This window comes from Acanthopagrus latus, chromosome 5 (genome assembly GCF_904848185.1).
Source record: "Acanthopagrus latus isolate v.2019 chromosome 5, fAcaLat1.1, whole genome shotgun sequence".
Classification (NCBI taxonomy): Eukaryota; Metazoa; Chordata; class Actinopteri; order Spariformes; family Sparidae; genus Acanthopagrus; species Acanthopagrus latus.
The window spans coordinates 20796362-20821323 of record NC_051043.1 but is presented as its reverse complement, the minus strand read 5'-3'; the positions used below and the strand labels follow the sequence as shown (position 1 = coordinate 20821323).

Below are 24962 nucleotides of genomic sequence, written 5' to 3'. Positions count from 1 at the left end.
ATAAAGACTTAAGCTGTCTCTTTTTTAAGTAATGACAGAAAGGATTAAACCAGTTTCTGTGGTTATCCAGGAGCAGGAGAGGCAGAGGAGCACTGATAAGAAGAAAGAGGAAGTAGAAAAGAAGGGTGTGGAGAGGAAGAAAGAAGAGGTGGATGAGGTGCAGAAACTTCACGTGAAGCTGAAACAGGAGCAGCAGCGCTGGGACAAAGAGTGTGTGGCCAGAGAGAAACAACAGGTAAACCTTATGCTGTTTTTCTCTCAGCTGTCTCACTGAAATCTTGTGGTTTCTGATATCACATCCAATTCCAAGCATCTAGATAGAAAACATCAAAAACACCACCATTTGTAGAGGCTTTACCCCTGACTAAATAATAAAGAGTCATACAGATTACAATTCGATTTCCATGAAATAAAAAGTGGAGGCTGTCACAGATCATCAGAAACTGTAACCTGTGAATTCACCTCTCTAAGTTATTTTTAGTATTTCCTCTCCAGTGAAGTTCAGATGGTTTTTTGTGATAAAATGTTGTAACATCCTTTTCCTTCAAACATGTGTGGGACTTTCTGCTTGTAAGTAAAGCTATCTGGTTTCTTATAGTTGCAACATACTCTACATGAAACTGTGAACCGTTTCAAATCTAATACTCAGTTAAACAAACTGTTCAAAGTCACAGCAAACACCCTCCAGACAGTCACACATACCCAAAACTACAGTACCGACTACAGCTGCACCCGATCTCTGAAGAGATAATAAGTGGCTGCACTCTGATGTAGCTCTTCCATACGTGTTTTCAGAGTGAGCAGGAGAACATGCTGGAGCAGCGAGAGCAGCAGTGCCTCCTGGAGGCCGAGCGACTACGCTGCGAGCGCGAGGAGCTGGAGGCGCAGCTGCTGGAGTATCAGCAAAATCTGGAGCGACTGAGGGAGGGCCAGAGGAGTGTGGAGAGGGAGAAGGAGAAGATTGAAGCCCAGCAGAGGCTACTGCAGAGCTGGAGGCACAACCGCCAGAGCAGCCTGCCTGTTACGATACCACTGGATGGATACAAGGTAAGAGAAGGAAGGAGGGAGCAGAGACAGGCATGTGGAGGAGGTTAGGAGTAAGTGGTGTGGAGATGAAAATGTCCGCTCTGATGTTTTTGAATGTGTTTCAATCTCCCAGGTGTCCAACCACAGCCGCTCTGGCAGCCTGGATGGAAGCTGCTCGGTGTACGAGTACGAGTCGTCTTTACTCGCCTCCCTTCAGCAGAACCGCCTCCACCAGCCCGCCAACAACAACCAGCACCAGCTGCTCTCTGTGCCGAGGAAGAACCCAGACGGCCCTCTGCACAGCTCCAGCTACACCGCCAACCTTGGCCTCAGTGCCAGCCTCTACAACAGCCTCAACACCCTGCTGAGCCAGGCTCACAGCAAACACCCTGCGGACGGTCACACGTACCCAAACTACAGTAACAGCCACAGCTGCACCCAACCTCTGAATGACTCCATCCACCCCTTCAGCAGCAGGGTCACCGCACAGCCACAGAAGACCAACAACAGTAAGTTCTTCCCATAATCCTTCCCTAAATCTCATACTAAACTGAGATTCAGTAGGAAGTTTCTGTAATGAGGTTTCTGAACAGCATACAAAGACATGCAGCCATATTGATCATCTATACATTCAAGTTCGATCTTTTCCTAAAGTGTTTTTTTTTTTTTTTTTGTCATTCTCCTTCTAGCAGACTTCAGCCCATCATTGGACAGGCGACGGGCAGGTCCCTGGAGGTCAGAGGTCACAGGACTTTATGAGGACGACTACTCCTCCTCTCCCTCCCTTACCCCCCTCCTCCCCCCGCAGGCTTACCTCTCCCTTGAAGGACAGAACGGGGAGGAAGCAGGCGAGGAGAACATCGTTTATCTCTGAAAATCATTACCAAGAAAGGATCAATGCAAGCTGCCTGACATAAAACTGGACCGACAATGATATATATCTGTTGCTTTTTATGTGTTTGTGTGTGTACCTGTTGCACCCATCGTAATGTGATGGTTACACATTGAATTAAGAACTGAATGTAAGGGGAGTAGTTGCAGGGCGGAAGTCTCCACAGATACAGTATGCGTGCCTTCATCAGTGTACGTGGCGGCCATGAATCATTTTTCTTCCTGTGTGATGAAGCCATCGTGCCTTTTAGCAGAGAAATTCTTTATAAATCGGCTTTTATACTTGTACTCCCCGTGTTTTTGTTTCTAAGATTATTTTTTTTTTGTTAGTATCCGTTGCACTTGTTGGATGGCAGAGGTACTTTTGTGCCCCAAACACTGGGACCTAAAGTTGCAGAAAATCAGGACAGAAGTGTGTGTTGCTGTTATTTGAGCACTTAAAAGAAAATATTTGAGAAGCCAATCGAGCCCTTCCCCCAAACTATGTATAGAGTGCTACGTGATTTTAATTAATATTTATAAGGGATTGTGAGCATCTTAAAGACACAGAAATATACTGACATTATTGTATAAATATTAGATATATGTATAGTTTTATGGAAAGGCTACCTATGCACACTATGTTGGAAGAGGAACTTATTTTCCTGTTATTATTTTTCTCACTTAAGTGCCAAAAAATCTTGTTATCTGATACTGTAAGTGATTTGTGTAAAGAATGTCTTCTGTTCACCTCTTTGTCTGATAATTTATTGTGTGTAAATTGCTTCATGCACTGTCGACATTGATGATATTCTGTTTGATACGTGTTCCCTTGTAACCTTGTAATCTGACCTGTGATGTGCCATATTGATATTGTGCTGTATATAAAAATTATTGTGGCGAACATTGTTTTAGTTTTTTTTTTTTTTTTTTGCAAACCATCACTTTTATCATCATGCACACCTCTCATGAGTTCTTCTGTTGTTATTACGCAATGCTTATGCAGTAATAGTCAGCAAGCTGCCAATACCCATTGACTCATGAGCCTTTCAGTTAGTGTGTGCAGTGCATGACCGCCACTTCACACTGATTCTGCCTCGATTGGGAGGACGAGACGTTTCAGAATGTTCTTGGTGAACCTGCTCGGGTTTTATCTGATACTTTTTGAGGGCTGGAGTGGATTCTGCTCAGAAACAGGTGAGTTTGATTTACTTCAATTCTCCATTTATTTATTATTTTTTTTAAATTCTTCAAATATGCCCTGTAAACCTCAAAATACATTAAGTTGCACTGCGTGTCAGTTTGGCAGCCGCCGAGGCCGAGCATCAGTCATCTGCAGGCTATCAGTGACAGGCAAACCCTCATGGTGAGCTGGCTGGTAAGCCTCAGTGGCTTAGTGGGCGACGTTTATGAGATCCAGATCGGCCGCGCTGAAAACCACACCGTTATTTACAACGTGAGTACTGCTGTCCGGATTTGCTGCTGTTTAGAGTATGTACTTGCATTTCAGTGACTTTATAGTATTGATAATTCCACTTTTGACTGCATTTACTATGCTGATAAACTGCACTAATTTCCCTTGTTTTTAATCCAGAGAAATGTGAGTTTACTTTCCTTGGATTCAGACGAATACACGTGGGCGTGGACCTCCGATCTGCCTCTGGAGTGTGTCGATCACTCAGTCAGGATACGACGTCTCTATAACAAGTCTGTCCCAAGTCCGTGGAGCAGCTGGAGGACCAACGACGGTGAGACGCTGCTGCTGCACTGTGACGCCTGTTTGCATTAATACGTGCCTGAGTACAACCGAACCAAACAGGCAGAAAACAGATCTGTTTCTCACAGTTTCACTGATAAGATCATGACATCAAAGAGGCACCAGTTTCTGTTCTATCAGTATGAGGGAGGCCTCCATCTGTTTTATCTTCCCTTTCAACAATCTTTACATCAGTGTTGCTCAACTGCTGCTGGTCTGTTGCAATCATTTCAGATACATGTTGCAATGCTCATCATTCAACAAAGCCTGGCCACAATACATTTGGATGGATCAGAATCTGTGGTGGCATTGTAATCAGATTTTTTCAGTTTGCTTTCTGATCAAGATTTAGACATATCCTTTATTGATTCCCCTTTGGGAGAAATGTGCAGGTAACACAGCAGTACAGAGAGAAAATAAGTATGTAGTATACGTTTAGTATCTGACTACATTTCAAAGTAACTGGCCCAGCCTTTGTTTTGATAATTCAAAAGGCATCATTGACAAGTGGTTTATTACAGCATCCCTGCTTGTACACGCTGCTAGTTGAGACTGAACTCTCTTCTGTGACCTGCAGGAGTCCAGGTAGAGGATAAGACCCAGATGTTCCCGTCCCAGAGGGTGCTGATAGAGGGCACCAGTGCCATGTTCTGCTGTGTTCCCCCAAGAGGACTCGATATTACCGACATTACCTTCGATAACAAGCAGCACACTCCTATCAGTGTGGGAGCCGGGGTCAAGGCTATCATGGTGGTCAACCTGACCATCCCAAACAGACCCATCAAAGGTCTGACGCTCAGCTGCAGAGATTCAACGGGCAAGAAGAGTCGTATGTGGAACTACGTCAGCTGTAAGTTTCTTCTATTAAAACTTGTAATATTATTTCACAAAGAGCTCTTAGATATGCACTGTGTGTGTGTGTGTGCGCTGTAGTTCCTCCTCAGAAGCCGAAAGACCTCAGCTGTGTGACCACAGACATGACCGCTGTTCACTGTACCTGGGATTCAGGCCGAGAACAACACCTGTACGAACTCAACAAGCAAACAATCACCCTCCACATAGAGTAAGATGCATATTAACCAAACATGGAAAATGTAAAATGTAGACAAGAGTGTTTTTGTGAATACTGGCCTTCCAGCTGAACTTCCAGCTCGCTCTGATACTGCCATGTCCACACACTTACTTTTCTCTTTTCTTCTTCTCAGTTGGACAAACATATAAGAATGCATTTCTATATCATTCTGCTGTGAAGTTTATAATTAGCTTCTCAGCTTCAATGTTGGAACCACTCTGCATCCAGGACTCAAGATTTCTTTGATATTGATATTAGTATTTATTTAAAGGCCCCTGTGTCCACTAGAAAGAACGGCCTGTCTCTTTAAGGCCTCGCTCCCAAAGAGTCCAGTCTGCTCTGATTGGTCAGCTCTTACAGGCCTGAGCAGGCACCTCAGTGCATCAGATTCTTATTACAGCTGCTAAAAAGTTTGTTTTCCTGCATGTACAATTACCTGTACCTTCTCTAGATTTTACAAATGTTATCGAAGCCAGTGGCTCACATTCTGTTCGTGAAAATAGTCAGCTTGCAGGGGTTTTCATGCTCTTATCAAGAGTTTTACAGCTGCTTCTTTCCACAATTTAAGCTTATTTGAAAAAGCCGGCATCATGTTCAGATGTCCGTTCTTTGTTGTTGAAAACACAGGAACTCAGACCGGGCACCCATCAACTGCAAGCCATCGTCTTGTATTTTCCCAGCCGTCCCACAGTTGGAGGAATACAACATCAGGGTGATGGTGAAGGACCCGCTGGGAGAGGAAACAGAGAGCCACAGCTTCAACATTTCTGACAGAGGTCAGAGGTCACAAAAGAAAGGCCCAAAGACTGAAGCAACATGCACAAATGAATTTCATCTGCCCTTATATTAGATATGTGTCTAATAATGCTGTGTGTTTATCATATGTATGGATTTCATGTATGTGTTGCCATCAGTGCGTCCCGTTGTGGAGTGGGACGGAGTGAGCCTCGGGGTGACGGACACCACTGTGTCCTGGATCGTACAGGGGAAGCTGACCCGTCCGAACCTCCTCTGTCAGCTCACAACAGATCCGGGCAGCACCACCGAGGTGACTGGCTCAACTAAAATATTCAGACTGTGGAATTACTGCTGCTGGACATTTCAGTGTTGTCTGTTAACCTCCTGTGTGCTTGTATCAGCTGAGCTGCAACAGTGTGAGAGGGTCCTGCACAGCCAAACTGGAACCTCTGCTTCCCAGCACACGCTACTCCACCAGGGTACGCTGCTCTGTCAATGGCAGGCTCTGGGGAGAGTGGACACAGCCAATAGCCTTCACAACCTGTGAGTGTTACCAGGATAGGATGATGTATGCATGGTCCATACTCAGATACAAGTCCTGATCAAAATAATTAGGCTTCTTTGAGGCTAAAACTAAACTATCGCAGGACATCGTGGTGGCATGATATCAAACAACCCGCACACAACCCACTGGAAAAGTACATTTTTCTTCCCTCTGTGTTTTCTTTATTTATATATTTTAAGCAGGCAAGAAAACTGAACAGTCAAAGAGCCAACAAGACAAGTTTGATCTACAGGTCAAGTGTGCCAGTACTGGTGTGAAATGATCTCTCATGCCTGTGATTGTCATGGTCTTTCTTCAGGTCCACTGGTGACCTTGGATTTATGGAGGAAAATAAAGCAGCAGTCAGACCCGAACAGCCGACAAGTTTCTCTATTTTGGACTCCAGTAAGATTCTAACCTTGTCTGTTTTCCTCTGATTTTACTTTGGTTAAACTATTTGCGCCACAGCACACAACCACTGTCTGGTTTAATTAAAGGAATAAATATCCCCACTCCATTGTTCTCAGCATGTCTCTGGCCCAGCTGCCACTGCGAACATCCAAGGTTATTTGGTTCAGTGGTCGCAGGACGGTCAAAACTGGACGGAGTGCAAGGACGGTGGACAGACCCAGGCAGAGGTCTCCATCGGTCCAGGACAGTGCGACTTCAGCGTCCAGGCTGTTCTCCGCACCAGCTGCACCGTCACCTACACTGCCCACATCACCATCCCGCAGAGAGATGACAGAGGTGAGTAACACATGTGGAATCAGCTCGCCATGACTGAGCTCACTTTCCTGGAAGTTTCACTTCCTCAAACAATGGTGTTTTTGCTGTTACGAAGCTTGCTTCTCTCAAAAATGTATGAACAGACTTTTGCAAAACATAGCGGACGGTTAGCTTGGATTTCTGCTGTTTTATACAATCGTCATACAGTGAGACAAAGAAACTTGCGGGGTAACAGTGAGATGAATTACCCTACGCCAACACACCCAATTCACATTACAAGGCAGGTGTGTTGTGGCAGGGAAACATCTAAAACACGCAGGATGGGAGGCCCAGGAACAGGAGTTAAAAACACCACTCCAGATTATGTTTAGTTGAAGTGCTTGTTGAATTTTAGTTTTTCTGCTTCATCTCTGGTTGATCACCACACTCGTCTCTGTCTAGGAATCCGCCCAGTGGAGAAGAGGTTCAGCAGCGGCACAGCTTCTGGTTTTAACCTGTCCTGGGACGAGCAGGACAGTGCCGTCTGTGGCTATACTGTGGAGTGGTGCATTCTGGGAAACGCAGTGCCTTGTACCCTCAGGTGGATGAAGGTGCCTGAAGGGAGAAACACATTGTTCCTACCTGCTAGTAAGTTTGTCTCCTTTAGCGGTCACTGTATGTGTGGATGCTTAAAGTTTTACCTACGCTGGCTTTCATTTTTTTGTTTGTTTGTTTGTTTGTTTGCAGGAGATTTCAAAGCAGGCTGTAGGTACACGTTTAATATTTATGAGTGCACAGAAAATGGACACAGGCTGCTGGAGACACAGACTGGATATTCACAAGAGCTCAGTGAGTGTTATGTGAGAACAATTTCCCGTGGTTTTGGTTTTCAGTGTCGACATTTCCTGTTTTATTTAGCAGATTTTATCCCCATGTGAAGTTAATTTTCGCTTCCTGTCTTGGTCTTTTTCTCAGTACTCTTTGCCTGCCCTTGATTTTTTTTGTGGATTCAGCTCTATGTTAACAAAGCTTGCTTTTTATTACCCCTTCCTGCCTGCCTTACTGTCTTGTGTTTGAGACAATAAAACAATATTTCTTCCTGAGGTTTATGAGGTGTTTGCTGGTCTAACGGGCACATAATTGAAGGGTTTAAAATGTCTCAGAACTGGTGCAGGCAGGCCAGTGAGACTCTGTGGCAGAGATGAGGTCTTTAGCACATGGTGAGAAATTAAACTTTTAATAATGCGCGGCAACTAAAGTTCGAGACAGGATGTCTTCATCAGAGGCTCAAATGAGGACATCCTCCAGATGTCATCTATTTGCATCTTTCCTGTTTGTCAGATACACAGTGAGGATGAAGCAGAGACAAGAAGGCAATGCAAATTATATTTAGTGAGCAGAGCACTGGGTTTAATTTGATAAGAAAATAACCACAAACGCCACATCAGGGTAAAAACACAGACACAGAATCCAGCTCCTGTCAAACTGAAGGCTTTAAAGCAGATTCTGACATCATCACAATAACGCAGGCATCACATGGAAGGTCTCAGTAGCTCCACACGGGTTGGGGATGTTAAATCTAAGTAATTCTGTAATTCTTCCTCAAAACCACATCCTTTTCCTCAGAATTTGTACAGTCCCCGAGTCTGGTTGAGCCTGTACAGAGTACTTCCTCATCTGTGACACTGGAGTGGCGGTATGATGTGGATGATCCGGCCCATCCAGCGTTCATCACTGGATATCTGGTTACAGTGCAGGAAGTAGCACCTGATACACCGCTGGGTCATGTTGCATGTGAGGGAAAACTTCCACTGTTCCACATTATGATATTTCATTTTCATTTCCATTTTCAATTTCACACACTAGTTTTTAGACACTCTTGCATTCTGATGACACAAGGCATTCATCTTGTGCACGTCCAGATCTGTTTAACGTGACGGTGGCAGAGCCTCAGAGGAAGTCTGTGACCATCGATGGTCTGCAGCAGAACCACGAGTACGCTTTCTCTGTGAGCGCTCTCACTAAGGAGGGGCCCGGACAACCTGCAAGTATCACCATCAGGACCGGAACCAACTGTGAGCTCCAAAACACCCCGTCAATGCAACACTATCACTTGATTTTATTATTGTTTTTCCCTGTTGAATAAAAGTTTTAAAATGTCCAGTGCACAGGCCCTGGACTCACTTAGACTCTGCTCACTTGGCCAAGATACTGACTCCGATCTTGCTGCTGCTGTGCTGCACCATTCTCCTGTGGCCACAGAGAAAAACGTGAGTAGCTTTAAATCTCAACTTAAACATGAATTCCTGCTGAACATAGACCGGACCGTTTCTCTCCCACCCTCCTTTTTGTTTCTCCTGCAGGCTCAAGTGGCTGAAGGGAATATTTGTTTATCCTGCTGGTATGAACATCAAAATTCCTGAGTTAGACAGCTTCCTGCATGAGGTACGGATAAAACACTGAAATGCTGTGATCACCTAGAATACATTTGGAATATACAGTAATATAGACAGAGCACAGAAATGTGAAACTTTCAACAAACTGAACCCTGACAGGCGAGTCTGGAAAAAAAAAAAAGACTTGCCCTGATTTTATTTGTGTTCATTTGTCAGGATGATTTTTGTGTTTATGTGCTTCCCTGTTTTAATACTTGTCTCGGCCACAAAAGGGCAAAGTGCACCACTATGAGATTGTCGTTGTTGAGGGTTATTGTAGGGTAGGAGGGCAAGCCTATCAGAAGCAGAGTAGGGTGGGTGCTGCCAAGAAAAGCAGTGGGATCCATAATAAAGCCCAGTAATGCGGTGGTGCAGTTCTCCCTCCGGGGGCTGAAAGAAGCATTACAGCAACAAGCATGGGGGAAATAATCCAGAACAAGGCTGTCGCAACAACGTCAGATTGTCTCTACATGATTATCTCGGCCAAATGAATAATAACATTTCATATATATTTTCACAATATCTACAAAGAATTTGATAAATTGCATTTACTGTGTGTTTTGTCTCCCTTTTGTCAAATTAATTACACCCAAAATATGAGTGTCGGGAGTCGAGAGAGAGAGAGAGAGAGAGAGAGAGAGAGAGAGAGAGAGAGAGAGAGCCTTAGAACCGTAACAGTTCAAAAGTGTACAAAAAGAGCAATAACACTGAATGAACAGCGAAACAGCAACCAGATGAACTGATAAAAGATCCACAAGGCCTCTGCACTGGATTATTCAAACAGTATTATCATTTTAATATCAGAGTTATTGTGAGTAGGTGTACATGGTGACACCCCGAAATATATATATTTCGTCCACAAAGATTTTAAAAAGTACCTTTAAGAAAATGACCCTGGCCAAGTCCTAATTAAAAGAAAAACTTTTAAATCAGACTCATAAAATGTGAAAACATCATAGAACCAGATTTTTTCCCCTCACTTGTCTCTCAGGGCTTCTGCAGACTTTCATTACTCTGTGGCATTTGTTGTCCACACTTAAGAATCAGGCGGCTCATCAGTACACAGAGATACTGTGTGATCAAATTACTTACGGTAACTGAATTTCCTGGTTGAGGTTTTTGCAGATGAAGCAACTCATTAACCATCTTTAAATGTCAGTAAAATGATGTTATAAAGGGGCTTGAGAACATTAAATTAAGGTCATTGGTCAGCTTCCAGCTTATTCATATATTGTCAACGACAGCATTTACTCATCACCTCCATTCTAGAAACAGACAAAAACACCAGATGGATTCTGGCAACAGTAATGACCCTCGAGGCAATGACCATGATCCACGACAGGTTTTCAAAAAAAACCTTTTCAGCAGACATAATATCAAACATTTGTCTTATTAAAATCAAACACAGAAAGCTCCCCATGATTAGATCAGTTTCTCTGCCACCTTTTTTTGAGTCATGCAGCATTTTTGTACATTGAGCTTACAAGTATGGACCTGCTGGTATGATATAATTCACAGGAATCTGGTTTTGTTCATCATTATCCTCTCTGCATGTTGGCACAGACGGTCGAGTGGCTGCAGCCTCAGAGGGTGGATGAGTGCAGCAGCTGCAACATTGAGATCCTGTACACCAGGCCTCCTCTGAATGAACCGACCACACTGAGCGACGCCGGGCCCCAGAGCACGCCGCCCTCTCCCGGTACACACTCCTGCCCGCCGCTGCAAGCTGAATACTGTCCACAGTCGGTCACAGTGCTGCTCAGGGACAGAGAAGCCCTTCTGTGCGTCACAAACAAGGCTTATTTTCATACGGTGGAGGAGGATTTGTCTGAGGCACAAGTCAGGCTAAGTGAAACCTGTGAACCCTCTGAGAGTCTGCAGGGGTCATGCAGTGTTGAATACGATTACATCTCCAATGGTACTGGAGTGAGTGTGGTTGAGTATGAAGACCAATGCGTTCCTGCATAATTTCTCCATCTCAAGAGGATAAACACAGTAAAATCATTATAACATTTTAACCCACTGCATGTGGCTTGACCGGAAAACAAATCACAGGGTTCTGCCTGTTGAGCACAAGACAGGTGATCTTAAGAGTCTTTTAAACTACTCGGGTTTTATCTCTGGAGGAACAGAGACCGAAAACAATCCGGTGAAAGCAGGCCTGAAAACACACTCGCTGCAAACTGTGCTGCAGCCGCAGATGTTATCTACAGGATGCAACGGGTAGTGCCAATCAGGAAGCTGAGCATGTGCATCTTTACTTAACATTTTCATTTTTGTATCATTTGTATAGTGTTGTCAAAACAGTATTCTGAAATTCAAAGCTTGTACTGAATGAGGTAGAAGGAGCTATACCATCCATGAATTACATCATGATTGGGGGGAAAAGAAATCAGCTTCGGCGAGTTTAACATTCATCAACATTCCTTTGGTGTAACTGGAATTTCCTGGAATTTATCTTGCACGCTACTGCTTTGTGCGTCTCCAGGTGCAAAAATAAAGTCTTAGTCATTTCGAAGGCATCTTGTCAGCTGGGTAATTGTTGAGGCTTGATCAAACGCACAGAACCTGTTTATAGCATTAAATCTGTTACCTTAACAACTGTGTTACTGTAATTGTGTCAAAGAACAAAGCACATGTGTGGGAAGTTAGAATAAAGTATTGCTATGATCTTACTGATTGTGACACGTTTTCATCTGTTGGACGTGTGACATCACAATACATAAATAAATGCTAGATCTACTGTAATCTGAAGACAGTTCTGGTTTACCTTTCCAAATTTTTAGGACTAATGCAAGTCGAAGTACATTTCCGTTTTAATGAACTGCAGAAATGCCTCCTGTTTTTACACAGAAATTCATTTACAAATCACAATTCATGCCAAATCATTCAAATGATTTTATGCATTCACCAGAGCTGATAGATATTTTGAAACTCGTATCTCATCTCTTTATTTATTCAAAGTGAATAATATGAAGTTTAGACTGTAATTACAGCACTTCTTCTGTGATTAAATCAGAAATTCTAGCTATATAATATTTGGCTCAAAGGCGGCTACAAATCAAAACTATCTGATCTGATGTTTTCATGAATCCAGATGCACTTCATTTCATCAAAGCCAAAAATGTGTTTGGATGATTTCTATCTCTCTCTCTAAATCAACAGTTACGGGATCTCTGCTCGGGTGAATTACCCCGAATTTTCCGACACTCTTCCCAGTGACACCGATGCACATTCCCCTCTCATTACTCAGTTTGGTTATTGTAACCCAAGTCTATTTTTTCTAAGTTGCACAACTGGTTCTTAAAACAACACAGTGTCAGACCGCTGCTGCGACTGGCTCTGCTCAGATAGCACATCATAAAACGCATGTCAAGCAGGGCGGCTCAAGGGGCTGCTGGACTCGGGCCATTTATGCCGGATGTGGCTATCCGGCCTGTGTGGCGACATACATGTGTGGCATACAAAACCACATAGCATCAGCAGCTGGTGAACTTTTATATATATATCTGACCTGATATTATTGATGAGGTAATCTTTTGCCATTACACTCATAGTGACACTTAATCTGTTGACTGTTCTGGTTCATTTCCGTTTGTGCATAAATCCAGACATAGCACTTTCTTCATTCCAGCGGAAAATCAGGTGTGACAGAGAATCCACGTAACATTTCTGGAGCATTAATCAAAAATTAGCTAAACAAACGAACAAACATCAAATGGCTTCATACTCTAGAAGCCCAGAAATCCCCAAATTGACTTGAAAAGCCAATAATTACACTCATGACACACTGTCGAGCTTGTGCACCCATGTCAGAGGGGGTGTGCACTAACGTGTCTAGATTAGCAGCTACAGCAAGGTTTTCATCTTTAGACATCTTCTCAAATCAGTTTGGGATCTCTCAGCTTTTAGGGGCATGGATTACACTGGATCAGCTGTATGGAGCCATTTCATGTTTCATTTTCACTTTGGTTTACTTTTAAACATTTAGAAACAAGTTGTTTAAGAGAATACTGCAACACTGTTTTGCTGTGAAGCTCCAGAAATATTTTGAGGACTGAAAAATTTCACCTGGCTTTCCATCCACGAGGGTGAGTTGGTAATGAGTACATTTACATTTTTGGGTGGACTTATCCTTTAAGCAATGTTAGAAATGCACCATGAAACAAAGAAAAAAACAAGTGAGTGAGTCTCATTTGAAGTTCCACCAAATTGTGACTGATCTTACCATTTCTTCATAAATCACACTCCAGCAGAGGTAAAAGTCACAGTTTATTAGAGTGTCAGCAGTCACACAGTAGTCACATCATCCTGAGTAAAGTCAATAAACCCTGGGGATATCAAGGAAGACGACAGAGGACAGATATAAACAAAATCAAAATCCATTTCCAAACCAAATGTCAACTAAAGACTCAAGCGGAGGTGTTTGGCAAATTTTCATCAACATCCTGGAATGTTTAGGAGTTTTCCCAAAAAATCTTAAAGGAGACAATGTGCATTGCATGTCCCAGATTTTATTCTGGGTTACTGCTAGAATGGGTTTAGACCTTCCGAATACCCAGTCTGCTCCAATTGGTCAGCTTGCACATGCCTGAGCCAGCACTATGTCTACAGTGGGCTCTGTTTTGTTTTCAGCTTCCAGTTTGCTTCAGTTCCAGCATGAATATTTGCATAAACTATGCAAATGTGTGATGTCACAAAGTCACAGAATTAAAGGCGGGCCTACTGGTGAGGCGTTTCAGGAGCAGTGTTTTCTGTGGGAGACTGGAGCTCTCACTCTCGCAGACTTTGGGACTTTTTTAACTATTGAGACATTTTACATGCACAAGAGCCCGTAACACACTGAAGGAAAGAAAAAACAAAAGAAAGCATAACAGGTCTCCTGTAAGAACCTAAGATTCAAATGGAAATGCAACTCAGTGTCATTAGGTCATTTAAAACATATGATATAGAAAATACTCTGCCAGAGAAGAGGACATTTTTTAAAAGACAACTGTCCATTTGGTGCATGTACAAGACATGCAAAAATCATGCAAAATATACATAAACTAAACATAACACACACACACACACACACACACACACACAGCTTATTGGCAAGTGGAGCGAGCTGTGGCCAGAACTGCCTTGTTCCTCAGTAGTGCAGAGTTCACAGGGGGGGAAAAAACTGAAAAAAAAGCAGCACAGTCTGCCAAAATACGTTTTTTCACATCAACATTGAGCTCTGAGTCAACATGAGCCGCCGACAGACAGTAAAGCTGATGGAAACTCAGCTGAGTCAGTTCTTTTGCGGTTTGATCTTTGGATCTATCAGGGGGATCTGCCCCTGCGGCATATTGTCACTCCAGTGCTTCAACCAAGACCGGGAGCAAAAGTCTGCTCTCGGATTTTTTATTCCGCGCCACTAAGACCCAAAAAACGAGCTGCTGAACAGACTCCAGTCTTCACACAGAAACCCTCGGCTGTCCTCTCATTCTCACCCTGCTGTGCTTTCTGAAAGGGATAAAACACAAAAGGAGTGTGGTTACAGCGACAACTGCAATAAATCATTTACACAATTTAAGTTGCAGACATGTGACGCTCAAAGCCGGGCCCAGCGGTGGCAGTTTGCATGATCGCTGCGTCAGCAAATACCAAAACCGAAGCTCCGGCAAAAGTCAAGTTAGGGCTTGTGTCTGATCTTTACCGCTGTGGTGGCGACACCATGCACCTCCAGAGGACAGTGTAGAGAGCAAGTATGAAGGCGATGAACAGGGTGGCAGCAATTGCAGCTGTAAGAAAACACACATTTATTTTCACATGTTAAAACACAGCTGGGCATATGCTGATACACGGCAGTGTCACTGCATGGTGTGTTTTCTGCAGGGGGGAGAAATCATTTGATTACTCGAGACAAAAAACACACTTAATTTCCCCAAATGCATCCTGATTTTGTTATCCGTGCACTGAAGCCACCGGGCTGCTAGATAATGTTATGCCCTCGATGGCATCTCGCTATCATTCGTTTCCAGCAGCGACACTCTAGTCGAGAGGTTGTGGCTAGTTAAGCAGCCCGGGACAATGTTCAACGGAAGAAAAGTCGATGCAGAGGGAAGGAGATTTAGTGAGAGATGGTATGCTTTCTTTCTAACGAGGCAGTGGCAGAGCTGTCACAACTAACACAAAGAAAGAAAAGCGACAGAAAGTCCAAGAATTAAACAGAACGTTATCAGAAATTATTTTTCTCAATGTCTCCTTGACATTATTTTTCCTAGACTTTGGTCGCAAATTCGCACGCTCTCACAGTCAAACACTTCCTAGATGCAACTGATGTGAGGGACACGTCCTCGTCTATACACGACGGGAGGTCGCCAAGCGGCAAACGTTCTCTCGTACAAGGCTCAGACAATAAGCAGGAAGCAGAACTGGGAAGTCACTGAAACACTGCACACAGAGACAGAGGTGTGTGTTGCTGAAAGTTTTCAGTTTCTGACGCAGCCAATGAAAATAACCAGCAAACAGTAAGGTCAAAATGACAAGACGCCCATTGTTATTGCAGTCATGCTCGGAAAAGATCTGCCAAAATAACCTTCTGATGTTTTTTTTTTTTCCTTTTTAAGCCTGCCGAGCTGCCGGTGGTGTAACCCGACTCCCCCTTTATTTGTTGATCTGAGCGTTACAGGTGGTCTTGGTTAGCTGAGGGAGGTACATCTGAAACAGGTCTCACAGGGTCTCACAGGGACGGTGAAGACATCAGATTTTTGTCAAAGCGGGACTTACCAGGGATGATCCCGCTGGCCTTGGCCACTGAGTCCTCTGAGCGAGAAGTGGCAGCTGTGGTTGAACCTTCATGTGGGGAAAAAATAAGAAATCATTTGTTTTTATTATAAACTCTTCCATCTGACGCCAAGCTCTTCAGTCACACTCAGTAGTTCAGTCTGTTCACATTGACCGCCAGCTGCAGTGGTCCATGAGGCCCGTGCTCATGATATTCCCGTCGCCACACTGACATATTTGCATCTTTGTGACCACGGCGCCTTTATTTTGCTGCCCTGGAACTTTGCCATTTGGTTGCTGCTCTCAACTAAAGGTCTTTGCAATCATTTGAAAGGTGACCTACTGCTAAATGGAATTCACCTGAAATGGATTTGCCTGTTCATCTGGCATCTATCTGGCATTTGTCAAGAGTTGTGTGACCGAGGCAGGCGAAAAAGCTGAAGCAGAAATCTCAAGACACACTTGTATTAACACTTGTAAGAATTGCTGCCTATAACTTTTTTTGCTAACTGATCATTATTGGGTCCCTGGAAGGTTTCTAAAAGGATATTTTAGGGTATAAAAATTTGTCTCCATCAGGAAAAGAGTGCATAGTAGAATAAAAACTCATTCATTAGTTGTTGTATAGTTGTATATCACAACAATAATCTATAGCTGCAACAAAACCCTATTGAAATCAACTCGTTTAGTAAATGAAATGCTGTATATTCAGGATATAGAGCTGGCGTCTTGTTATCGGAAGGTCACCGGTTTGATTCCCCCGGTCTGCATGTTGAAGATAGTGAAACCCCGAACTGCTCCTGATGTGCTGGCAGCCACCACCATCAGCGTATGAATGTATGTATGAGTTACTGTAAGTCACTTTGGACAAAAGCATCTGCTAAATGCCCTAAAATGTAAATCGACTCACGGTAGCAGAGCTCTTCAGCTTTAAACAACAAACTAAAAAGCACATGATACAGAAAACAGTAGGTGCATTTTGAACCTCCCTGTACTTCCCCTGTGAGTTTCTGTCTACGACAGAAGAAGAAAACAGAGGACAGAAGACTCACCATTCCTCTGTTGAACTGTGTGTAAAGGCTGCCCTGTAAGGAGATGTGGCTCAGCCATCTGAAAATGCAGCAAAACATTCTTGTTTAAGAAGACAAAAAAAAACCCAACAAAAAAACAGTAGAGCAGAGAGCACTGACAGGACAGGACAGGACACCACCACAGCCACAGCCCGGTTACTGCTTCTGTTCAGCACGTTAAAACAAGAATCACTCACAGTAACAACAGTTTGGATTTCACAGCGGAATAAAGAGAAATGCTCGACCAGCTACAAACTTTTCTACAGGGAGTCCGACAGTGTAGAAAATCAGAGCTTAGCGCTCCGGGCAGCAGCAGAGATAAGAGAACTGCTCTAGATAAGAAAATGTAAAAGTAAACAACATATTTCCAGTCGACACTTGTTGCCGCAGCAGGTTTTCGCAACAACTTCCGGTGCAGCTTAAAAACCTTGAATGAAACCCTGAGAGAGAGAAGCCCGTAAACACATCAGCCAGTTGTACTTCTTCCCCGTCACGTACCGCGGGAAAGACAGAGGCTTGTTTTTGTTTTTTTGGCAGGTTCTTGGACAGAAACAGTGTCTGCCTGTTCTTACCTTCGAGCTGTTCGAGCTGCTGCTGCTGACCGTCCTGCTCCTGTTCTTCACCTCTTTCCACATGTTCGAGGCTGTGCAGCCTCACCTCCTCAGCTCAGGATCCTCTCTGCTCCTCTCTGCTCACCTCAGCGGAGACTCGCCTCTCGTGCTGCATTCACGTCCTCCTTTTGAAGTCGTACTATTCGATATCGAACGTGCTTGCTTGAGGATCAAAAGTGCAAGTAAATTATGAACTTGTAGGTAGATATTGTATAATGTAATTATCAGTGTTTTTTTTTTTTAAATCAGAAATTTAACAGTATATGTAAGTAGCATCTTAAGTTAATGTAGTGAATAAAACAAGTACTATATTTACCTCAAAAGTGCAGTGGAGTAAGACTGTGTAGACTGTGTAGACAGAAAATGGAAATACTCAAAATTGCACTTAAGTACAATTCTTCCATAAATGTAGGTAGTTACATTCCATCACTGCATACTGCAGTTTTACTTGTTCTTACGCCATAAGGACATGTTGTGTTAGCCCCCTGGGTGTTTAGATTGGAGGAGGGTTAGGAGCTAAAATGTTGATGTAAGTTGTCTAAATTCTAGTTTTTAGTGTATAAAAAAAAAGGCAAATATTGATTTCTGACCGTGACTGCTTTATGTTTACACATGGCTAACAATGGATGAAAAGGCCTTCTTGCTAATGCCACCTCAGGTTTGTGCTCATTTCCAGTAGGGCTGGGTAATATATCAGCATTATACTATATTTAGTATCTTGAAAAACATTATCTAAATGAAATGTATTATTATTATCTTAATGTAAGATCACATACCATCGCCTAGAGTTAGGATATTATGAGATGGCATAGGTATTGTACTTTCTGGTTTTAAAGGCTTTAAGTAGTTGTATAAACTTAAGATTGCTCTACTTGCTCTAAGACTTCCCTCTCCCCACTTAAGTCATTATATCCACATTACTGATAATGTATCAAAATCTCATCAATGAAAGCACCAATACTCATTCCAGGAGATTTAAAAATGTATACTGTGTATTGCAGTTTAGCCTAAAACTATTGCAATATAATTTTAACGCCCAATTTATTCGTTGTCCTAAATCCACCCAATTGATCCTTTATGAATTCCTATAAAGAATGAGAATTTCCAAAAACACCTGAAGGTTGAAGGGAGGATATCACCACACCCTGTTTGCTGACTGAAGTATATAAAACACAGGCCTGTTGACTTTCAGACTCTTCCTCTTCTCAGACCTGACCGCCACCTTGGAAATATCAGTTTCCGTTTGGTTTATCTGAAAATATCACCAGCACACTAGACGCCATTGTTAGTGTTTATCTGAGCAAGATTACACGTTCTGTACACAATCAGTGTTTGAACAAAAATGTTAATACAGACAGAAAAGAACAGTTTATTATCTGAAGTTTTGAATGTGCAACTCACATCTGGATCGAAATGTTTAATGCAGACTGATTAACACACTGGTCAGCAACACATGACCTGCAAAGAGCTACAGCAAAGTTTTTCAAATTCAGCACATTAATTGGAAATTTTGAAAAGCAGAATCTGAACAATTACATCAGAAACAACCCTGGGCACGCTTCACATGGAAATCAGTTGTAAGAATAGCAAATACAAAGGTCAATTTAATGTCCTTAGTGAGAAATAGTTCCATTTGTTCTCTCCTTGTTAGAGAAGGACAAACACCAACAGTCTGCAGAGATATTGCACAAAAGTTTACACTGTAAAAGCAGAAAGAGCAATTCAGATCACACACACAAACACACTACAGTCCTCACACACAGGCACTCAACATCAATGCAGCCTGCAGATGTTGTATATCGGCAAACCATACACGCATACAGCTGAAAGCTAGCAGAGAAACATCTAAAATACACAACCCAAGGCATTTATCTTAAACTGATCAGAAGCTCCTGAAGAAAGAAAACTCTACCAGTCAGACTAAATACAAACAGTGCTGACAGTCCAAAAAAAAAAAAAAAAAGAAAAGTCAGCTGTGGAGTGTCTTAAAATAAGACTGCGATTTGAAATCAGTCGCTTTACACTCGTTTCAGGAGGAACTCTGGGCCAGGGGCTGCAACAACACCAGAGGATTCCCAGAATCACTGCACTTACAACAGATGATATCAGTGATCCCAGGTTTGAGAGGTACAGGCGAGCCCTGTGGGCTTTGCAACTGTAACAACCTGTTTAAGTGTCCTGTGTGCTCGCTATCAGAGTGAAAAGTGTGTCTACAGTACACCAAGTAAATGGAGAATCCTTCTCATGAGACAACATAATGTTTAAACAGGACAGGGAGGAGTCACATGTCAGCCACGCAGCAATAAGGCTGCATCTATGAAGAAGACCTATTCTCTCATTTTCTCATCAGCTTTAAGATGCAACATCAATCAATAACACACTCAGTCAAAGCAGGAATGTTTTAAGATTTCATTTAACACTATGAGACAGAAAAAAAGCAAAGAAGTCTGGTAATTTATTCCAGTCGAGCGAACGCGTTTCAAAATAAAATTCAGTGAGACTTTGATCAGCCACTTGCTGTCTTGGCTCACAGTAGTTTTTAGATCGACCTTGGTTTTGAGGCTCATGGGAACGTTTAAGTAAATAAGCACGCCACCTAGTGGACAGCAATGAGAACAGTTGAACCCTTACCGTGACGTACTTTATGAATACACAAGATAAGACTGGGAGATTGTCAGAGTTGCCTTAAAGCAGAAGCACATCTGTTGTTAATACTCTTTGAAATCAAACTGTTAAGATCGGACTGAATCTGAATAACATTAAATGGTTTGAAGACGTTTCAACAATACATCACCACTACACATCACACTATTATGTCCTCAGCTGGTATTGAAACACCACACAGATGTTTACCGTTTGAAAGGTTAAAAATAATTTGAGTGTTACTTCTTCCCCCGACCAAACCCCATCACTCCTGCAGCCCCCATCAGCCACAATCCAGACAGATCACGCTCCGACGGGCCGCCACCTTCCACCATTTCTCGCTCTTATCCCGGCGCCCCATCCTGGATTAGACGGCGTCCGTCCTGTCTTTTGTGTTGAGAGCTGGTGGCAGGTGCATGATGGGAGTTGTAGGAAAAGCAGAAAGGCAGAGAGAGGCGTGTCCACAAGGACGAGGCGGCGGCATCACATGATTTCACAGCATGAGTTCTGTTTCCGTGCCTGCAGGGTTTAACGTGCGCAAAGTCAGGCATCAGAAACAGTGAGCAGCAGTTTAACTTTTCAGTCATGTGTTCAGAAGGAGAGTCTTAAGTACTTACGGTCTTGTAGAAGGCTTTCGACTGGTTTCCAAGGTGCTCTGATTTTTGCACAAGATCATCCAGTTTTTCTCCTCTCTCCAACAGACTTTCCATGGTGTTGTGCTACAGAAACATAACATTTCTCTATGAAAAAGTATGAAGTATAAAGATTTTGACTTGACAAGGAATATGTAAATATTACATACTATTTCAGGCATTTAAAAGCCCAATTTAAGAATTTAATAAACGGTTTCAGAGATTTGAGGTTAAAAATCTGCCTATGGAGACAGATTCATTAAATTTTATGTTTACGAGGTGCACATGAATGTGCGTGATAATCAAACACAGACAGACACAGAGAGATCAAAAATGATTTGAATCAGACAATGTATTAAACACAGCCCTACTCATATCTAGACTTTGGTCCGTAGATTATTTTCCCCGCCTAAAAAGATCTTCAAATGTGCATTTATTTCATCCTCGATTAAAATGCTGGGTCTCAGTTTATGCAGGTTATTTACCAAAATGATCTTCGTCTCATCCAGCTCTGCCTGCACTTTGGTCATTGCATCTGCTTCCCTGGGGTTCTGGGAACAACAACAACAAAAACAGCACATCAGATACAATGCTACTGCATACTGATTTGGCATGATTTCAGAAACTCATTCCTTGATCACCCACAAACTCAATATACTTGAGTAAACATTCCAGGTTTCTTTTGGCATAATTCCTGATGAGCAAATTAAAAACTGACCTGGTATTTAGAGAGGTGAATATCCAGGGCTTTGTAGTTTATGGTTTCAGGATTACCAGAGGGCCAATCTATACTGTCGACTTGTCTGGAGAACTCCTCTAATACCTAACAAAACAGACAGCAAAGTTGTTATCGAAGATGACCGCAAAGTGCAATAATCATGCATCTCTATTTACATGTTTGTACACAAACCTTGTCTAGCAATGTGAAACAGACTCTCTGTGGGTATTCAGTATCCGCGATCACCACAGCACTCAGATTGTCGTTTCTTACATACACATGGCACAGGTATTCTGAAAGAACAGTTACACAATTTTCAAAACAGGAGGGTAAGACAATTTGCTGGTGTTACGGTACAGGTGAACCCAGAACCAGTTGGTGCACATTCCTACAAAAAGCAAAACAAATGTTGTCCATATCCTGAAATGCAATCATTGTGCTTTTTTTTTTTTTTTTTTAAATCATCAGCTTGTACAATCCTGAGTGAGTAAAAAGCAGTGTGAAAGTGTCAATTTGCAAGGGACTGGGAGTGTAAAGGTAAGAGCAGCTGGGATACACAGAAGGTGCAAGAGCCTCAGCATAAAAGAAATTGGTCACCAGGACACCACTGGTACTGTAAATATCAGTAACTACATGCTCATGCCTCAAATAACACATCAAGCTGATACTGCATTGTAAAGTGAGCACCAAATCTTGTGAGAACTAGACCAGTGTAGAGCACAGCAAAAATGTTGCAGCAAGTAAAACTAAGTAAGACACAAGTGCAGTGTTTCCAGGCGGAATTTAAATGACTATGTCACAAAAATATCCAGACAGAATTCGGCTTAACATGTTAAACAAATGAGGTAAAAAAAAAACAAAACAAAAAAAAAAGGTGATGGCCTTCAGACAGGGCTGATCGTCAACATTTTTTTTACCTTGTTCCTTGACAGAGGCACGGCTTCCTTGTGTTGTCCGTTCAACAATCAAGGCACTGGTGAAGGTCATGAACTCTTGAATACTGAATAAACCAAAACAAGGATGTCACTTGTGCGAAAGTAGCCCAGTATTTACTGATAGCAGTGTTTAAATTAAACAATGTATTGATCCAATTTGCTCCAACTAACTGATATAAGACAAATCACTGATATTATAACGACACTCTCTGCTAATTTACACAGTTAATTACGAAAGAATCTCACGTTAGAAGTGCTGAATCTGTCTGATCTGGCAACATTCAGTGAGACCCACCTAGAGCGCTGAAAGAAGCTGAAGGAGGAGAGGTCATAGGCCGCTTTGAGGAGGTTGGCTTTGGTCGCTCCTTTGTGGAGGATGCTGAGGCTGTAAAGCTTCATGCTGCCGCCGGTTCAGTTCTGCTCAGCCAGACACAAAAAAAAGGATCACACACCCCGATAATCTAATTTAAAAGATGACATAAGCACAATCACATGAGGGCGTTATCCCTTATCCAGCTCAGCCGGCTAGCTTCACTGCTAACAGTAACGCAGCTAAACAAACTTGAGTGAAGTTCAGCTGACAAGTGTTAGCCTATTAGTGAAAGTAGCCGCCTTGTTATTAGCTACCAAGCTAGCCCAGTATTGTAAGCTATCCTCGGCATAAATAGCGTTAAATCTTTTTCTCCAGGCGAAGCCAAATCGCCTAACTGATAGTTAGTAGTGCGAAGTTACCTCAAGGTGACGAACATACAGTTAAAACCGGTTTATAACTTGTAAACATTTCTGAAATCTGAGCATGCATACTGCTAGCTACTGATGCTATCAGGTCTTCGTGAGGCCTCGGCTAACTTACCAGACAAATCAGCAGCAAATACTTCGGCTCCCTTCAAAACAACGCAATAAACTTTTTATTCCACATAAACTAAAACTCTTTAAAATGTTCAGCTGGCGTCCGGCGACCTAATCACGATGTACTTAACGCTGACTGTAGTTTTCACTATGCAGTTTAGCGACCAATCACCACGTCACGATCCACAAACGGTCCGACGAGATAACTGCCCCGGTGGAAACAATCACCGAGCTATTGTCTTAGTGGTCTAGCACAAATATACTTCTGAATAATACGTATATAATATAATAAGTCAAGACGTATGATATCAACTTTTCTTTTAAAGGTGCAATAAAATAAAAATGTTTAACTGTTGTCTGCTGGCTACAGTGAGACCACATCATTAAAATTTTCTCTAGAAAGCAGACTTTATTCTGAATTTGTTTTGTTTTTCATAGGTTGTTAATACACACGGTATAAGCTATATGGCGTATAATGACAAGAAAACATTATATCGGGCTCATTCACTTTTCGGGCTTACTCATCCATTGAATGGGACTTTTATTATTTGGAATTATTTTTGGAAAATCATGGTTAGTCTTTTTTGAAATTATTGTTATTATATTTATTACTGTTTTATATTTCAGCCTTAACTGATAGCACTAAAAACAAACTAATTTCAATACAATCTTGGAAATAATGGAAATGCAAAAATATTTAAAAAGTTCTATAAAAATGCATAGATGTTAACCTTGCTCTGAACTTCTTTGATTTTGATTTTGATTTTTTTTTTTTTTTTTTTTTTTAATCTCATAAGAAATAACAGCAACATACAAGGCCGCGGGGTTGCTCAGTGAGGGAGCTTCAGAATCCAGGGAGATTTATGCATATATAGACGCATAGATACTTAGATATGTTTTGGGTACTCTGTTGTGCACGTTTGACTGCGCTTCAATTCAGTTGCTTTCTAACACTTGAAAAAGAGAATTGTCAGCTCAGTGAGTTTTTCCTTTTTTATATTAACATGAAAAAAAAATGTACATCTCATGATGATCACTGTGATCTTTCAGTTACTGCGAGGGTTTAAAAATCTCCGATGTTAACCTTGTTCTGAACTTTTCTTTTTTGCGTAAGAGCACGATGCAAGGCCACAGGATTGCACAGTGAGGGAGCTTCAGAGGCCAGTGAGATTTACGCATATATTTGTTTTATCACTAATTCGCTAAAATTAGAAACATGTCTCTCAAATTAGCCCCAGTGAGGGATGAATAACCTCCAGAACTAACAACAGTGTGGTGCAGGTGAAGGCCTCCTGTGCTTATCACCCCCAGTAGTTTACCTGACCAGAGGTCAGAGCTTTTCTTAGCTCTGACCTCTGGCTGTAAGGTAACTGTGACCCTCTCCCCACTGCTGGGTTTCAAGGTAAACCCTCCAGGAGAACTCCACTGACCCAAAGTAAGAATGATAATAGTAATGATAATGATAATAATAATAATTACTGACATTATTATTAATAACATAATTATCATTTTTGTTATTATTATTATTATTATTATTATTATTATTATTATTATTATTATTATTATTATAAAAATAATAAAAGCGTGGTGCCCTTTTGCGTC

At 42.1% G+C, this 24962-nt stretch overlaps 4 protein-coding genes across 13 annotated transcripts in view; 2 read left to right on the top strand and 2 right to left on the bottom strand.

Annotated features, from left to right (window-relative positions):
- The window catches only part of LOC119019835 (rho guanine nucleotide exchange factor 28-like), a 37312-nt gene extending 34512 nt beyond the window's left edge, over positions 1 to 2800 (top strand). For 3 of the 7 annotated variants that reach the window (XM_037098739.1, XM_037098737.1, XM_037098738.1), the window contains 4 exons: positions 71 to 235; positions 796 to 1047; positions 1160 to 1535; positions 1716 to 2799. In XM_037098739.1, the coding sequence (XP_036954634.1) occupies positions 71 to 235; positions 796 to 1047; positions 1160 to 1535; positions 1716 to 1900 (978 nt within the window). In that variant the 3' untranslated portion in view covers positions 1901 to 2799. Of the gene's footprint in view, positions 1 to 70; positions 236 to 795; positions 1048 to 1159; positions 1536 to 1715 lie in introns of all 7 variants that reach the window. The other 4 variants (XM_037098741.1, XM_037098740.1, XM_037098736.1 and 1 more) reach the window with 3 other exon arrangements.
- An 82-nt stretch (positions 2801 to 2882) lies between these two features.
- On the top strand, positions 2883 to 11821 carry osmr (oncostatin M receptor). 2 transcript variants are annotated; one of them, XM_037098744.1, is made up of 17 exons: positions 2883 to 3093; positions 3198 to 3352; positions 3491 to 3644; positions 4230 to 4502; positions 4586 to 4676; positions 5352 to 5500; positions 5639 to 5772; positions 5864 to 6005; positions 6326 to 6411; positions 6534 to 6753; positions 7174 to 7359; positions 7459 to 7560; positions 8338 to 8505; positions 8634 to 8786; positions 8876 to 8981; positions 9075 to 9156; positions 10710 to 11821. In XM_037098744.1, the coding sequence occupies exons 1-17, from the start codon at positions 3021 to 3023 to the stop codon at positions 11112 to 11114; spliced, it is 2679 nt and encodes an 892-aa protein (XP_036954639.1). In that variant the 5' UTR covers positions 2883 to 3020; the 3' UTR covers positions 11115 to 11821. The 2 variants fall into 2 exon arrangements, with proteins under 2 accessions (XP_036954639.1, XP_036954638.1); XM_037098743.1 differs by having other exon boundaries at positions 4586 to 4715.
- A 1578-nt stretch (positions 11822 to 13399) lies between these two features.
- sb:cb288 lies at positions 13400 to 17703 on the bottom strand. 2 transcript variants are annotated; one of them, XM_037098568.1, is made up of 5 exons: positions 17545 to 17703; positions 16955 to 17012; positions 15906 to 15971; positions 14833 to 14917; positions 13400 to 14639 (listed from the first exon to the last, which is right to left on the bottom strand). In XM_037098568.1, the coding sequence occupies exons 1-5, from the start codon at positions 17605 to 17607 to the stop codon at positions 14591 to 14593; spliced, it is 321 nt and encodes a 106-aa protein (XP_036954463.1). In that variant the 5' UTR covers positions 17608 to 17703; the 3' UTR covers positions 13400 to 14590. The 2 variants fall into 2 exon arrangements, with proteins under 2 accessions (XP_036954463.1, XP_036954464.1); XM_037098569.1 differs by lacking the exon at positions 17545 to 17703 and adding an exon at positions 17170 to 17389.
- Positions 17704 to 18860: 1157 nt separating this feature from the next.
- Positions 18861 to 23573, bottom strand: ykt6 (YKT6 v-SNARE homolog (S. cerevisiae)). Of its 2 annotated transcripts, none has more exons than XM_037098567.1 (8): positions 23365 to 23573; positions 22807 to 22972; positions 22494 to 22576; positions 21769 to 21869; positions 21577 to 21681; positions 21344 to 21409; positions 20844 to 20945; positions 18861 to 20745 (listed from the first exon to the last, which is right to left on the bottom strand). In XM_037098567.1, exons 2-8 carry the CDS (start codon positions 22908 to 22910, stop codon positions 20710 to 20712), a joined length of 597 nt encoding a protein of 198 aa, XP_036954462.1. In that variant the 5' UTR covers positions 22911 to 22972; positions 23365 to 23573; the 3' UTR covers positions 18861 to 20709. The 2 variants fall into 2 exon arrangements, with proteins under 2 accessions (XP_036954462.1, XP_036954461.1); XM_037098566.1 differs by having other exon boundaries at positions 22807 to 22928; positions 23365 to 23571.
- Between the last annotated feature and the right edge of the window lie 1389 nt (positions 23574 to 24962).

Coding starts and splice junctions, on each gene's coding strand:
- osmr (XM_037098743.1), top strand. CDS start 3,021: ATGTTCTTGGTGAACCTGCTCGGGTTTTATCTGATACTTTTTGAGGGC. Junction 3,645..4,229: donor CAGCTGGAGGACCAACGACG/GTGAGACGCTGC, acceptor TGTGACCTGCAG/GAGTCCAGGTAGAGGATAAG. Junction 5,501..5,638: donor CTTCAACATTTCTGACAGAG/GTCAGAGGTCAC, acceptor TGTTGCCATCAG/TGCGTCCCGTTGTGGAGTGG.
- sb:cb288 (XM_037098568.1), bottom strand. CDS start 17,607: ATGTGGAAAGAGGTGAAGAACAGGAGCAGGACGGTCAGCAGCAGCAGC. Junction 15,972..16,954: donor CACAGTTCAACAGAGGAATG/GTGAGTCTTCTG, acceptor CCCCACATGAAG/GTTCAACCACAGCTGCCACT. Junction 14,918..15,905: donor GGCCAGCGGGATCATCCCTG/GTAAGTCCCGCT, acceptor GTTTTCTTACAG/CTGCAATTGCTGCCACCCTG.
- ykt6 (XM_037098567.1), bottom strand. CDS start 22,910: ATGAAGCTTTACAGCCTCAGCATCCTCCACAAAGGAGCGACCAAAGCC. Junction 21,682..21,768: donor GTTTCACATTGCTAGACAAG/GTTTGTGTACAA, acceptor CTGTTTTGTTAG/GTATTAGAGGAGTTCTCCAG. Junction 20,746..20,843: donor CGAAAGCCTTCTACAAGACC/GTAAGTACTTAA, acceptor TAAACCCTGCAG/GCACGGAAACAGAACTCATG.